Source organism: Gekko japonicus, unplaced genomic scaffold, assembly GCF_001447785.1.
Source record: "Gekko japonicus isolate JY-2015 unplaced genomic scaffold, Gekko_japonicus_V1.1 scaffold4087, whole genome shotgun sequence".
In the NCBI taxonomy this organism is placed as follows: domain Eukaryota; kingdom Metazoa; phylum Chordata; class Lepidosauria; order Squamata; family Gekkonidae; genus Gekko; species Gekko japonicus.
This window is the reverse complement of record NW_015161534.1, coordinates 36,010-52,584: the sequence shown is the minus strand read 5'-3', so window position 1 is coordinate 52,584 and position 16,575 is coordinate 36,010. Positions and strand designations below refer to the sequence as shown.

Genomic DNA, 16,575 nt, shown 5'->3' with positions numbered 1-16,575 from the left:
AGACCTGGTGGCAAGGGGTAGTGGAAGCCTCTGCAAGCCACTGAGAGCAGCTTTAGGTGAGCAGCCAAGAGTGGAGGAGAAAGAAATCTCAGCAAGCACACTTGGAGCAGCTCCAAGCGAGCCGCCAAGAATGGGGGCGGGGGGAGGAAGCCTTGGCAAGCCTGCTCAAAGAATAAGGAAGCCTTGGCAGGCCCACTGGGTGGATCAGGGGTGGGTGGTAGGTGGGGGGAGCAGCAAGGGTTGGGTAGATTGATGGAGAAAATGTGGGGTGGAGAGATGAGGGGTACATTGACAAGGGGAATGGGAGAAAGAAATGAAATAGGGGGCAGGTTGACAGATAAAGGGAATGGGAGAAAGGGGGGAAATGGGAGGTAGGTTATCACAGAAGGAAGATAGATTGACAGAGAAGGGATGGGGGTAGGTAGACAGATAAGGGAAATGGTAGAAAAGAGGTGGAAGATTGCTAGAGGAAGAGGGAAGAAAGCAAAGAGGAGGAAGGGATTGACCGTCTGCAAGTTTCTCACGGATCTCCACTTGTCATGCCTAATTCTAATGCTAGGGTGACCTGCAAGTCACATCTAGGAAACAGGCCTGCACAATTTGTAATCCATCAATGAATCCACAGTTTGTAACCGTTAAATAAACTGGCAAATAATTAGGGTTGCTAGGGATGCCAGCCTCCAGGTGGGACCTGGGGATCTCCCGGAATTACAGCAGAACTCCAGATGACAGAGATCAGTTCCCTTGGAGAAAAAATGGCTGCTTTGGAAGGTGGACTCTATGGCATTACAACCTGCTGAGGTTTCTCTCCCCCCTCCAAGCCTTGCCTTCTGCAAGCTTCACTCCCAAAATCTTAAGAAATTTCCCAACCTCGAGTTGTCAGCCCTATTTGTAAGAAGGGCATTGAACTAGATGATCTACTGTGCTTCCAGTGGGCAGTGCTTTGGGCTTGGTGGGTTGGAAGTTGGGCAGATTCAGACCAAAGGCACAACATCATCACATTATGTAAATGGTCCATACTCACCTTTACACCCAAGAATCATTCATCAGGTTTCACTACAACTCACTAATGAAACTTCTGTTTACTACAGCCTCAGGTGGAATTGTTATTTTTTAATTTATAGCATGTATACACTGCCTCTCCAGAAACATGCTCAAGGTGGCACACAGAATAAAATATGATAAAATAATAAAACAGCATAAAGCTATGAAAATTAACAAAGCATTACAAATCCAGCCAGACCCTAAAAAGAGCATAAAACATTTCACAGCCTGAAATGATAATATGCGTACAACAGCCTTAAAATACTTAACACTAAAACTAAGAGTACAGAAAACAGATAGATGATACCTATTGAGCTGACACGTTTTCTACAAGACATTAAAGGAATAAATTCGTATATACCGTTATCAACACTTGAGTTCATAGCATATAGACGACAATTGCATATGGACTTATTTTTAGATATATGTAAACCTTAGAGGAATGTGTGTGTAGTTCTGCCTCCACTGTTGTTATATTTTGCTTCTATGTTTACTTTCCGTCTTTTAAATTTTTTTGTTTAGTTGCTGGATTTTGAAAAAAATATGCAGATTTATCTGCAAGCAAAGACAGTATATGGTATCATTAGACATTCCCCACTTGTTGTTATTATAGGTTTTTGTAGCAATACAGCATTCTTAGAGACACTACTCTAAGTTTAGAAGTTTTGGATTAGAAGTTTTCATACTTTACATTTGGAAGAACCTGGCAGTAAAAGCATTAAAGTTTGGTATGTCCTGTATTTTTAATTGCTTTTCTGTTCCTTTTGCTGACTTCTGGAAACTGCTGGCAATTTCCTTTTCTTATGTATAATGAATGAAAGTCTAGAAACTTGACTTTCACACTGGACACAAAAGATTAGGTTGTAAAACAACCACAAGCTGACAATGAAATCCACCGTAAACAACCTCAGTAATAACGGGCCTGTCTACAACAGACATACCTTCTCTTTCCATCTGGATTAAAGCCTTTAAAAACATTGAACAGTACAGATCCTTCCTTCCTCATGGTCTGTCTGTGATTGTCACTGGACACCTGACAAGGAAGAGATTTCCTGATTCTTGGCCCTTAAATGCATTACAAACCGGATCTTCAAGCGTAGTTAACATTCAGTCAAACAACTGAAAACTAGGTTCACTTCAGACAAATTCACAGAGCACCTGAGGAACTTAAGGGGGGAATCCAGAGGGACTGGGTTAAAGGCAGCGATCGTGCCATGCAGTCTGATTATTTCTTTCTTTCATAGCAGAAAGCACACAAGCAGGTCCAGTGTTTGTGTTTACGTGGGGATCTTCTTGGTTGGCTTTGTCCAAATGTTTATGAAGTGCAGAACTGTGCTCATCTGGGGGAAGAATCCTAATTTCATAAATACACTGAGGAGTTTGAACTGAACAGACCAAGAAAAAAAGTTGTGGCTAACTTGTTGGAAACATCGACTTGGTAAATGGCAGCAATTTTTTTTAAATCATCAGGCAAAAAAGGGAGAATAAAACTGCCAGTATAGTAACAACAACAACAATAATCGTATGACAGTGTGTGTAGTATGGCCAGGAGATCCTAAGGTTGTCTGGCAGCCAAAAGTTCTAGCTCTTTTAGCATTATGTTCCACTAGATGGTAAGCTAGACTTGTTTTTTTAAGGCAGGAGATGTTTCAGGGGTGGTTTGCCATTGCCTACCTCTGCATCACAACCCTGGTATTCATTGGAGGTCTCCCTTCCAAGTACTAGCCAGGGCCAACCCTGCTTAGCTTCCGAGATCTAATGAGATTGGGCTAGCCTGGGCTATCCAGGTCAGGGATCGCCAGTATAGTCGTGCCCTTACACAAGTCCTGGGTAGCACACACCCTTGACAGCACAGTCCATTAGCATATTAGGCCGCACCCCCCATGTTACCAGAAGTGTGCTCATTCAGCCACACCCACCTTTTGCTTCTTATTCTGTTTACCTTGTTTGTGGTCAAAACCCAGGGCTTTTTTTGTAGCAGGAACTCCTTTGCATGTTAGGCCACACACCCCTAATGTAGCCAATCCTAATCAGTTTCTGCTGTTGGGTGTGGCCTATTATGCTAATGAGTTCCTGCTGGGCGTGGCCAACTTGGGAGCCAGCCGGAACTCCGTTCCTGTGTGTTCCTGCCCAAAAATAGCCCTGGATATTTCTGTTAAATATTATGCCTGACAATGTAAAGATGGCAGATGTACATTTGATCACGCACCTGCTTACGGCAGCTAGGATCCTGTTCGCAAAATACTGGAAACAGGAAGAGATACCGTCTAGAGAAGAATTCATAGTTAAATCTACAGAAATAGCCGAATTGGATAATTTGACAATGAAGCTTCAAGGGAAGGATGATGATGTCTTTGATAATATGTGGCTCAAACTTTACAGACGGTTAGAAAAAAACCGTTTAGTTTAATTGTTAGGCTCGAAAACCGGAGGGAAGTCACTGTAGTAGACATCTAAACTATGTTAAGAAATCCTTGTTTATGTTGGTTATGTTTTGTTTCAAAAAACAATAAATAACATTAAAAAATGATGAGATGTTTTAGAGGACACTGATTCATGGGGTCGCCATAAGACAGAAGTGACTAGATGGCACTTAACACACACACACGTACCGTTCTGATCTCTGAGACCCCAAAAGCCTGAAGAGCTAGAAAAAAGGGCTGAAAAGGTAACCCAAGGGATCACAGTATTTAAGCATCTGTTTTATGAAGCCAGGCTAAAGCATCTGGGATGTGCGTTCCTGCCCAACAATAGCCCTGCTGTTACATGATAAAAGTCTGCAAGTTGAAGTATGGTGTAATGAAGGAGACAGAGAGAATTTTTTCACCTTCTCTCATAATACTAGAACTTGCAGTCACCCTATGACGGTAACTGGAAGTTGGCAAGGTAGAAAAGGAAGTCCTGTCACATGACCGGTAGTTGACTTGTGGAATTCCTTACTACAAGACATGGACTTAAAAGATGGTTGGACAGATTTATGGAGGATAGGTCTATTATGTTATCGAAGGCTTTCACAGCCGGAGTTCATTAGTTGCTATAGATTTTCCGGGTTGTGTGGCCGTGGTCTTGGCATTGTCGAACCTGACGTTTCGCCAGTAGCTGTGACTGGCATCCTCAGAGGCATAACACAGAAAGATGGAGTACTCTCTGTGTCAAGGTGAGAAGAAAAAAAGCCCTCTCAGCCCAGTTATAGCAAACTTCTACATGGAACATTTTGAAAAAACAGCTTTAGAATCTGCACCCCACAAACCGACAGTCTGGTTCCAGTATGTAGATGATACCTTTATCATTTGGAGCCATGGAGAAGTAGAATTGATGGAGTTTTTAGATGACCTCAACGACATCCACCCCAACATACAATTCACCATGGAAAAAGAAGTCGAGGGTAAACTCCCATTTCTAAATATCATGGTCCTCCGCAAAACTAACCTTCAATTAGGTAACAAGGTCTACAGAAAACCAATTCACATGGACCGTTATTTACACAAAAACTCCAATCACCACTCTCGGCAAAAAAGAGGCATAATCAAAACATTAGTAGACCGTGCAAGATGGTTATGTGAACTGCACTTTCTCAATGATGAGCTAAATCATCTAAATCACGCACTTCAAGCAAATGGCTACTCCAAGAATGAAATCAGAAGAGCGATTAAACCAAAGGTAAAAAAAACAACTGAGGAAAAACAGTCTCCCAGAGGAAAAGTGTTTTTGTCATATATCAAAGGAGTCACTGATCAGATGGGAAAACTTATGAAAAAACACAACCTACAAACAGTATTCAGACCCACCAGAAAAATACAACAGGTGCTATGATCGGCAAAAGACAGAAAAGACCCCCTCACTTCTGCAGGAGTGTACCGCATACCATACAGTTGTGGACAAGTTTACATCGGGACCACACAGCGTAGCATTCAGACAAGAATAAAAGAACATGAAAGACACTGCAGACTTGGCCAACCTGAAAAATCAGCAGTGGCTGAACATAGCCTAACTCAAACAGGACACAGTATTTTGTTCCAAGACACTGAACATTTGAACAACACTTCCAAGTACCATGTCAGATTACACAGGGAAGCCATTGAATTTCATAAACATAAACACAATTGCAACAGCAAAGAAGAGAGTTTAAAAATAAATAGGGCATGGTTTCCTGTCCTGAAAAACACAAAAGGCTCTACATCTGACAATACCAGTACAGATAAGATTAGAATTTCAACAGCCAATCCACATACAAAAGATCGAAATGTCAGGTTCTACAATGCCAAGACCACGGCCACACAACCTGGAAAATCTACAGCAACTAATGATAGGTCTATTGTTGGCTATAACCGAATGGGGCCTCCCAGTTCAGAGGCACTGTCAGATGCTGGGGAGCAGTCACCTGGTGAAGGCTGTTGTCTGCAGGGCCTGCTTAGGGCTTCCCTGTGGCATTTGATTGGGCTCTGGCAGAAACAGGATACTGGATGAGAGAGGCAATTGTTCTGACCCATCATGGCTGCACTCATGTTCCTTTGTGAATGATTCTGGTCTCACAAAAATCACCATGTTGCTGGGTGGTCTCCTTACCATAGGGTTACCATCATGGGGGGGGAATTCCTGGAGAGGGTGGGGATATCACATGACATCCCCAACACGATGATGTTACCTGACATTATCACATCAGTGATGTCATGTGGAAAAGCTTTGGTTTGAAGGCAAAATTCTATGGTCTGAGGGCAAATTTACCAAAGAGTTTTGCCCTCAAACCAGAGCATCCCTGCAACATTGCCAATGTGATGATGTAACTTCCAGGCAGTGTTCCCTCGAAGCCGAGTTCGTGTGAGCTAGCTCACAGATTTTTAGCCTCCAGCTCACACATCTTTGTCTTCGTTCAGGAAGGATGGCTCCAAAGCAAACTGATTTATACAGTAGCCAAGTCACTTGCTCACAACTGTAATGCCAGTTGCTCACAAAGTTGAATTTTTGCTCACAAGAATCCGCAGCTTAGAGGGAACATTGCGTTCCAGGTGGTGTCATTGTGTTGGGGATGTCACGCGGGGATGTGGCTGCTTGGGGGGGCGGAGTTTCTCCCACCAGCCTGCTGGCTTGTGGTGGGCAGAAGCCTCAAAAACCAGGGGAACCCCCGCTTGGACCTGGGGACTGGGAACTCTGCCTTACCACTTGGGGCTATACTATTAGAAGTGGTCTACAGACAGATTTCCACCTCAAGATTTGGACTTTGGAAACAGATCTCTAAATCTCATGTTAAAGTGGGAGACAAAGTAGATGTAATGTGTTTCCATCCTGGATGAATCCTGCTCCTTCAACTGCTATGAGTCCCTTTCACCTCAGGAGGTGGAAAGAAGGAAGCAGATGACAGGACTAGAAATGAAAGGGGTGGGAGAAGCCACTAATCATTGTCACCCACTTCAAAGGGGGGTTAGAAGCAGGGCTTTTTTTGTAGAAAAAGCCCAGCAGGAGCTCATTAGCATAACAGGCCACACCCTGACACCACAGCTCATTAGCATATTAGGCCGCAGCCCCCTGTTGCCAGAAGTGTGGTCATCCAGCCACACCCACCTTTTGCTTCTTATTCTATTTACCTTGTTTGTTGTCAAAACCCAGGGCCTTTTTTTGTAGCAGGGACTCCTTTGCATGTTAGGCCACACACGCCTACTGTAGCCAATCCTAATGAGTTTCTGCTGTTGGGTGTGGCCTATTATGCTAATGGGTTCCTGCTGGGCGTGGCCAACTCAGGAGCCCGCCAGAAGTCCGTTCCTGTGCGTTCCCGCCCCAAAATAGCCCTGGTTAGAAGTGCAATTCTAAACAGAGCTACATCCTTCTAAATCGACTGAAATCAATGGTCTTAGAAGGGTGTAACTTTGTTTAGGATTGCATTATTGAAGACCTGTGGCTGATGTCCAGATTGCCAAGTGACAGTCTTAGTCTATAAGGCCTTCCTGAGGAAATGCAATTAGTTGTAAAGGGAGATGCAAGCTGTTGCCAATGGCTGTTTGCCATGGCAGCTAAATGGAAACTCAGTGCTGCCAGCTCTGGGTGGGGAAATATTTGCAGATTTTGGAGGTGAAGCCTAGGAAGGGCAGAGTTTGGGAAGGACCTCAGCAGGAGATACACAGTCTGCCCTACAAAGCAGCCATTTTCTCCAGGGGAACTGGTCTTGGTCGTCTGGAGATAAGCAGTAATAGCAGGAGATCTCCGGGTTCCTCCCACTCTGGAATCTATAGGAGTAAGTGCTGGTTCAAATGTTACATTTCTGCATGTAGATAGAAATATACTACTACTGCAGTAACCAGGGGTCATTTCGTAGAAGAAGAGGTGCAGGAGCTCATTAGCATAGCTTATTAGAACAACTTATTTGCATATGCCACACCCCCTGACATCACCGGAAGTGTGCCAGAAGGCCACACCCACTGCTCAGGCTCCACTGGACTGTTTTGGATTGCTAGCTACTGGGGGGGGGGACGTGCAGATCTGCCCGCACGGAGGAGGGAGAGCTTTGACCTGAAGGCAGGCGTGGGGGGGGGGGCTCTGCAACTTACCTGGCTGCTTCTTGCTCCTTGTGGCCCGACTGAGGGCTGCTGGGAACAGGGGGTGGGGCTTGTTGCATGTGCCCGCCCCCTGGGCTCCTTACTGCCAGAGCTCCGCTCCTGTGCGCTCCCACAGGAAATGACCCCTGGCAGTAAGAATGAAAGGCTGAAGGATCAGTCAATCACTGAAAACATGAAATAACAGAATAGTCTTTACCAGGCAGCTGAAATCCACCCAGGGCGGCAACATAAGAGTATCTCTAGCGAACACATTCCATAAATAGGCCGTCACAGTTGCCACTTACCTAACCAGTACTTTGAATTGCAGCCCAGAAACAATTAACCTGCACATTCCCCAAGGCACCATACATGGTTCCCCTCTGCACCCATTTTATTCTCACAACAACCCTGTGACTTAGGTTAGGTTGAGGTCACCCAATGAGCTTCACAGCAGGGCAGCGATCTGAAGCCAGTCACAGTCCGACACTAGCTACTACTACACAACAAACTATAAGTCAGTAAATATCTTCTAACACTAGGGAAATCTGATCAGATCAAAAAGTGGCAGAGAATCTGGCTGCTGAAAAAGCAACAGGTTCAAACTACTGCCTGAAGACAGCCCCACATAAAACACATTGCAGTAATCTAGCCTGGGTGTTAGCAGCCCATAGAGAACCATGGCAGAACTGCTTCTGCCAAGGAATCTCAGCTTCAGAAAGGTGCTTTGTGTTAAGGAAGCCCTCCAGACATTCAGAATAAGGGCTGGATCTATTAGCACCAGCGAGCTGTGAACCTGATCCTTAAGGAGAGCATAACTTCCTCCAAAACAAGGTTAAAAACCTCCTTCCTGATTGCTGAAGCACTTAACAACCACACTTCTGTAGTGTCTCAACTGAACTTCAATTTATGAATTCTCATTCAACCCATTAATGCACCCATTTTATGGCTGGATGTTGGAACCTAACTGTATACTTACTGTACACAGAAAGGTCCTAAACTGCAAGAGCTGACTTCTTTGAGCCGGTAAAGAGAGTGGCCAAACAACAGTTGAGGATTTTACATTCTCCCAGAGTGTATAGAGAGACTATCTTTCCTCACTTAATGAGTGCTCTGATTTCTTCCCTATCCCACAAGGTGAAAATTTCAAAAGGAGACTTCTAGCATTCTTTCTTTCTCACGCCACAAAAGGTCACGGGTCTTGATAAAGACCATCATGCAGTCTATATATCTAATAGCCAAGTTGCCCCCGGAGTGTGGATCGCTAAATCAGCGCTCCAGGGGCACTTGGGAGGGAGGGGGAGGTTTGTGCACACGTGGGCCAGTCCCCACGTGTGCACAAATGTGCTAAAAGTAGAAAAAATTTTTGGGGGGATGTTTAAATCCCCCCAAAAGTGCAAGAGCGTTCCATGCGCATGCGCACGGAATGCTCTGTAGCTGACCTCGCCGCCTCCTCCTCGGAGCCGGGTGGGCAGGGGGAGGACCGGCCTCGCCGCCGCTGCCGCCGAGCCCGGCAAAGGGGGGGGGGAAGGACCGGCCTCTCCGCCGCCGCCTCCTCGGGGAGATCGAGAGGGGGGGGGATGGAGAAGACGGAGCTCTTCTCCCCCCCCCACGAATATCGCGGGTCCCCGTCTTGTATCTAACTAAACTGCTTACCAATGTAATTAGGATTGAGTGTGGAAGTGGTAAAATCGTTCCACTGCAGGGTCTTAAAGAGAATGAATTAGCCACAGGGCTATGGCTGACTCTCAGATTTGATGGATGGAATTAATAGAGATTGCCCAGGGCTTCTCTTTTTTTAATGTTACACTATTAGTGCTACAACCCAGAATTGTTATGGTGCACTTAACTTGTAATTGTGCCACTGAAATAATTTGAGTTAACCCCAGGGTATGTGTTTGTGTGTGTGTGTGGGAACTGCTAACAATTACAAGAACCAAGACCATAATGAATTACAGCCTGTTTGTATTTACCTCCCCCACCACCTCATTACAAACCTTTGTAGTTTTGCAGGCAAGCATGAAAGCTCATATCCACGCAGAGTTAACAGTAGCTAAGACATTATTGTTCAAAAGCCTACAGTATTAAATTGCATCTGCTGTAGTGTTGATATCACCTAGAGAGATTCTAATTTCTAAGGGGAGGGGGAAAAATCCCTAATAGCATTTCTAAATTGAGGCTTTGTGGGCTATGAATAGAGCAAGTCACAGCAGAAAGTAGAAATCATTTTAAAATATTTGCACCACCTTTGACATATGCCAGGTATGCGCAACACAAGACTGCCCTTAAAAATATCCATTCAGCATCTGCAGCAAAACACGATGTCAGTTTTAGATATGTGTGCATGTGGGGTATGTGACTTGATCTCACATTCAGGTTTTTCCCGGGAAGTGACATCACACCATTGCCAATGGCGGTTTTAAAAATTGCTTCCTCCTGTTGACCGCAGCAGTAGCGTGCAATGGGAGCTGGGGGTGGGGTACTCCCCACCTCTTGGGTGGGGGCGCTGGCAAGCCTAAACTCCCCAACAAATGTATCTGCATCATGTAAATCTTCTGCAAGCACGTGTCTTGCAAATGCTTTCATTTTTAGGGCTAAACTAGACATGATGCAGGAGATTCATTATCAGGATCTCCCCTCTTAAAAGGGCTCAGGAGCTCAGGCCAAAGAAGCACAGGAATTGGGAAAGAGGCTAACAGGGCAGCTTTATGCAAATCTACTTCAGTCTACGCTCACTGACTTTTGATGGGCTTAACTACATGCTATGTTTTCTAATGTGTAGCATTTGGGCTTCCCCAACCTGTCTTGGGTTGTGGTCACATGGTCATTTTGATCAGGTAGGAAGGGCCAATTAGAGTAAGGGCAGAGACAGAAACAAAATTGGAAATTACCAGTCCATACAGAGGGTGAGCAGTAAGTTATCATAAAGCATAATAAAGATGTTTAACAGACACGAGGATCAAACATTCAATGTTTCTCGTCTTGATATGTACTAGACTAGGTGGATCAAGGAAAGAGGGGTCAAGAATATAGCTATGCAGTTAAGGTATATAGATTAGTGTCCCTTCCCATCCCCCCGTCCCCATGGCATCCTGATTCCCCCATTTGTCTAAATGTTATGCTTAGGTTTTGATCACACTGTTCAGCAATGAGATGGAATCCAGAAATTATTTTTACATGGAGAAATGTCATGTAGATGTGGAGCGGCTGAGTTACCTGTGCAAGTAGCTCAGTCCTCGAGCAAGGAAACCTGTCCTTCATTCTATATCTTCTGCATTTACGAGGTTGCTTGAATAGCTTATACACTTGTTTTGAGCCCACGTGTAGAACTGATTGAACAATATGAAATGTTATGGTCCTTTGGATTCTGGCCAAGCTAGATCCTGGACTTCTTTGTGAAGGAAGACGTAACCAGTTGGATAGGTCCATTTGGTATTCACGACACCGCAATGAATTTCTTTGCTGTAATAGTTCTGTGCCCTGACCGGAATAGCCCAGGCTAGCTTGATCTTGACAGATCTTGGAAGCTGAGTGGGGTCGACCTTGGTCACTACTTGGATGGGAGACCACCAAGAAATACCAGGGTTGCTATGCAGAGGCAGGCAATGGAAACCCATCTCTGGATGTCTCTTGCCTTGAAAACCCCATGGGGTTGCCATAAGACAGCTGTGACTTGACGGCATAACAACAACAACAATACTAATAATTCTGCAATACAGAGAGTTCACACATTAGTTGCTGGTTATCAAATGCTGTATAATCCAGTGAGATGTATCTGAATGTACACCAGCCATGAAAGTGACAGGTACCTGCAAAGAAGAGCAGGGGATGAAAAGAACAGTCTGGGCTGACTAAAGACAGCCAATCTGCTAGGGACATTGAGAATTTTGTTGCAAATCCATTCTACTGTCAAAATTCTGGAAAAAGATCTGCCAACAAATCACTCAAATAACTGGACACTCCATCAAATTGACCCCTGAAACAACCCAATTGATTTATGAAGACAACCCAATGATACCAAAGATCAGATGGGAACTAATGCACAGCCTATTAACTGCAGCTCAGATGGTAATTGCGAAACACTGGAAGCTACAAACAATACCCATCTTTTCTGATTGGTATTCGAAGATCTGGGATCATTTACAAATGGAGAAAATCACTGATCGCCTACTACAAATGGACATCTGCCCTAGGCAAACTAATTTCACTGAAAAATGGCTCCCATTCATTACACATGTTCTTGAACAGGATCCTGATCCTCCAAACCAGTTCTGCTGCCAACTACTTTTCTTCTAGCTTCTCTACCTTTCTCTCTTACTTCTCTTTTCTTTTAATTATATCCATTTCCCCCTCTAAACTGATGTAGAGTAAAATCCCAGAGATTTATGCATCTCCTCTTAATAAAAAACCATTGCAGATCACAAACCTATTGTCCCCTGTACCACTATGCATCGTTTTAATTTATTTATTTATTTATTTAAATTTATAACCCGCCCTCCCCGCGAACGGGCTCAGGGCGGCGTACAGATGGGGCTAATACCCAATACATAAAACATTAAAACTGCATTTTAAAAACATTCAGTACAACATAAGTGCTCTCCACAACAACTAACAAGGGAACAGATGACATCATCAGGATGGTATCCTTAGTGGCCACAGCTCCACGCAGTACCACCATTTTTGCACTCACGGCGAGTTGGTAATAAGGTTATTAACTCCCTTATTAAGCTTATTAACTCACCTTAGAAACTTCATTGTAACTGATAATTGTATATATATGTTTGGAAATGTGTGAGAGACTATCTACCGTGTTTTATGTGCGTAGCACCATTTTGTTCGAGTGTTATATCAATTGTGATTTCCTTGTTATCTAAATAAAGGTTTTGAGGGGGGGGGAAAGAAAGGTGGTGGTGGGGATTCCTTTCCCACAAGCCAGAAAGAGAGGCATTTTGCTCCCTATAAATTTTCACTGGAGAATATGTGTTCCTGTCTTAAAAGTCCTGACTTTGAAGAATGGTAAAAGGGCCAGGGGGAAAGTCACAAGCTCGACGCTGCCAAGAGCACCATTATCCACACTGATATGCACATCCTACTTCTCCTTACAGTGAGGAGTTCCAGGGGCTAGCACTTGCCCGTGTTGGTTCGTTTGGAGGAGAAAGCCTCTTGCTTTATCTAAAACATACCAGGTTTTAATATTTTAAATATACTTAATTTAAAATAGTTATATGCCCAACTTCTTCTCCCACACTTCCTTTTCACCCAGATACCCCTCTTCTTCCCCCCTCACATCTTCCGGGCTTAATGAGCACCTGAATAAAGCCATTCACTGCCCATTTAGAAGACAGTTACATCAGCTTAGGTACATACATTACCACAGTTATCAGAGGCCACACAAATAGGACAGAACTACTCACAAATCCTAAGAGCCTTATGATATATTGTTTTATGATCACATGACCCTAAATAAAAACCTAAATAATAACAAATACATGAACCAATAACAAGAAAAAGAAGAAGAGATTGGATTTATACCCCACCCTTCACTACCTGAAGGAGTCTCAGAGCGGCTTACAATCTCCTATCCCTTCCCCTCCCCACAACAAGACCCTGTGAGGTAGGTGGGGCTGAGAGAGTGGCTGGAGACATGCCCTGGAGAGAACAGCACTGAAAGAACTTATGAATGACCCAAGGTCACACCAGCTGCATGTGGAGGAGTGGGGGAATCAAACCTGGGCCTTATGATATATTGTTTTATGATCACATAAACAACAAATACATGAACCTAAATAAAAACCTAAATAATAACAAATACATGAATCAATAACAAGAAAAAGAAGAAGAGATTGGATTTATACCCCGCCCTTCACTACCTGAAGGGGTCTCAGAGCGGCTTACAAATTCCTTTCCCTGCCCCTCCCCACAACAAGACCCTGTGAGGTAGGTGGGGCTGAGAGAGTGGCTGGAGACATGCCCTGGAGAGAACAGCACTGAAAGAACTTATGAATGACCCAAGGTCACACCAGCTGCATGTGGAGGAGTGGGGGAATCAAACCTGGTTCTCTCAGATTAGAGTCTACACTCTTAACCATTACACCAAATGGGCTCTCAACAAATACACGAACCTAAATATTTCTTGAGGGGGGAAGAAGTCAGGTGTGGTTTAAACGTTATATTCAAATGAATCCAAAGGTTTATATAGAAATTATTTTTATCAGAATAATACGTCTATAAATGTAAAGACAGTTTAGCGTGTACTTCTCTTTGGGGTTGCCAACCTCAAGGTGGGGCCTGGAGTTCTCCCAAAATTACAACTAATCTCCAGACTACAAAGATCAATTCCCCCTGGAGTAAATGGCAGTTTTGGAGGCATTGCACCCCTGCTGAGCGCCTTCCCTTCCCCAAACTTGACCTCTCCAGGCTCTGCCCCCAAATATCCAGACGTTTCCCAGTCTAAAGTCAGCAACTCGACTTCTCTTGCATTGTTTAAGTTTCAGAGAGAAAACCCAAAGGCAGTGAAGACTGTTGACTAATTTTATCACATCTGAAGAAGTACACATGATGTGCCATGGACGTGATTGTCCACAAAGGCCACTGGGGCACCTCATCACTTGTGGTTCCATATCAGAGCAGTGACTACACTATCCCTACCGCCATATGAGAACCTATAACTAAAAATGTTGGCTTTGGTTTTGAATTGACACACACAGCTAATAGGGTGAATTCATAATCTTATTTTTTTTTTACTGGATTATTATGTGTTTCTGGTTTTATCCTCCCACCCCCTGTTTACGAAGTAATAAAGCATAATTGCATACACACAATCCCTAGAGAGAAATCGTCTGAAAAACATTCATTACGATTTTGAATCTGCCAATCTTGCCTAATGTTGTATTGGCAATGGCATCCATTCATTGTCAATACTTTTAGGAACCATATTTAGAAGGAAAGTTTTCCACAAAAAAATGAAGCACTGGGAAATTGTCTGCCCCACATTTCTTAATACTTATACCCACATGAGGACTCTTACTGCTTAATACCACACATACTGGCCAAGAAATAACACATCATTCATAACCTCAAAATAACTCACTTTATAAATTCAGGTACAATAATATTCATCAGGGTTAAACTATAATGTTTTTATCCCTGCTAGGATATGGTTTATGAGGAACCATAAACACACAACTATTCTGAGTTTCTTTTTAATTCCTTCTATATCAAAAGTACTTCCCTACTTTTCAAGGCTTTGTGATGAAATTCAGTTTATTCAAATGTATAAACCCAGTTTCGAAAGTGTTTACTTCAGCCTACCAAATGCTGGGAGTTAGCACACAGAAATGCGTGCCATATAGGGTGGATGGACGCCTGACAGACAGACGCTACCCTCCATCACAGGCCAAAAATGCATTTAAAGCATCTGTACTGCTGGCCAGCTAACAGGTTTATATACTGAGGAGATGTTATAAATTACATGGGTTTCTAAACAAGGTATGCAAGTCAAAGGCATATCCTTTTGATTCCAAAAAGACTCTTTTGATAATATCCTTGCTAGCGTTAATTTTTTTACTTAAAAAAGATCGAAACGAGTCACATCCCAAACACCCTTCTATCAACTGAATATATTCAGGAATGAATCTTTGGACTGTGCCAAATCTAGCCCACCCCTACACAGACCCCTTGGGATAACCTCGGTCGCAAAGCACACACATATGTATGTTATGTACACATACTTGATATTTCAGACTATACAGGATTAGTCCTCAGAAATATCAATACATCTAGTTATTACAAGGCATAAACAGGAAAATGCTCTAAAAATACACTGCATTTGGGCAACTTGGTTTGGAAGATACACAAGAGCAGGCCTTTGAATGTTAACCTTCCTGTGAATAGTGCCGCAGACACTATTAAAATGCGTCCCATCCTAATAATCTGGAAGCACACTTCTGCCCACCACAAAAGCAGCCCCTAAAAGATCACCCTTACATCTGTCAGCAAATATAACATAGAGCTAAGTGGTCTTTGGATCTGACCAGGGCTCTTTTTGTAGAAAAAGCCCAGCAGGAACTTATTAGCATTATAGGCCACACCCAACAGCAGAAACTCATTAGCATATTAGGCCACACCCCTGGCCGCACAGCTCATTAGCACATTAGGCCGCACCAAGTGTGGTTATCTAGCCACACCCATCTTTTGCTTGTTATTCTGTTTACCTTCTTTGTTGTCAAAACCCAGGGCTTTTTTGTAGCAGGAACTCCTTTGCATGTTAGGCCACACACCCCTAGTGTAGCCAATCCTAATGAGTTTCTGCTGTTGGGTATGGCCTATTATGCTAATGAGTTCCTGCTGGGCATGGCCAACCTGGGAGCCAGCCGGAACTCCGTTCCTGTGCGTTCCTGCCCCAAAATAGCCCTGGGTCTGACTCAGTCCTTCATTCCTCCTGTTGCCTTTCCAGAAAACGTCAACAGACATGATAAACTTTTAATTTTTTTCTTTCACATCCATGTTGCTGTAACACTTTTGTTTTTTTGTCTACACACTGAGAGATACTTCAGTGGTTATGATTTTGTATGGTTTTTGTTTGGTAAGAATTTGTGTCTCTGTGTGTGTATGTGCTTGTGAGCCTGGAAATCATGGTGACTTCTGGAGACCCCTAGTGGGGCTAGGAATCTTCAGAGAGGTGGCTTGATATTGCCTGCCTCTGCGTCCTGGCCCTAGCATTCCTTAGAGGTTGCCCTCCAAGTACTTTCCAGGGTTGTCCCTGCTTAGCTTCCAAGATCTGACAAGATCCGGCTCATCTGAGTTATCCAGGTCAGGGCTGTGGTTACGATTTCTGTTTTGCAACTGGGAAAATGACACTGACATCAAAGGACAAAGCTAATCCATGTCAGGGTTATTTTGGGGCAGGAACGCACAGGAACGGAGTTTCGGCTGGCTCCCAAGTTGGCCACACCCAGCAGGAACTCATTAGCATAATAGGCCACACCCAACAGCAGAAACTCATTAG

At 43.8% G+C, this 16,575-nt stretch overlaps 1 protein-coding gene across 1 annotated transcript in view; it reads right to left on the bottom strand.

Moving 5' to 3' along the window:
• PALM2 (paralemmin 2) overlaps positions 1-2,050 on the bottom strand; it is a 22,305-nt gene extending 20,255 nt beyond the window's left edge. The window contains exon 1 of the mRNA XM_015429277.1: positions 1,986-2,050. Coding sequence (XP_015284763.1) covers positions 1,986-2,050 — 65 coding nt within the window. The remainder of the gene's footprint in view (positions 1-1,985) is intronic.
• Positions 2,051-16,575: the final 14,525 nt, after the last annotated feature.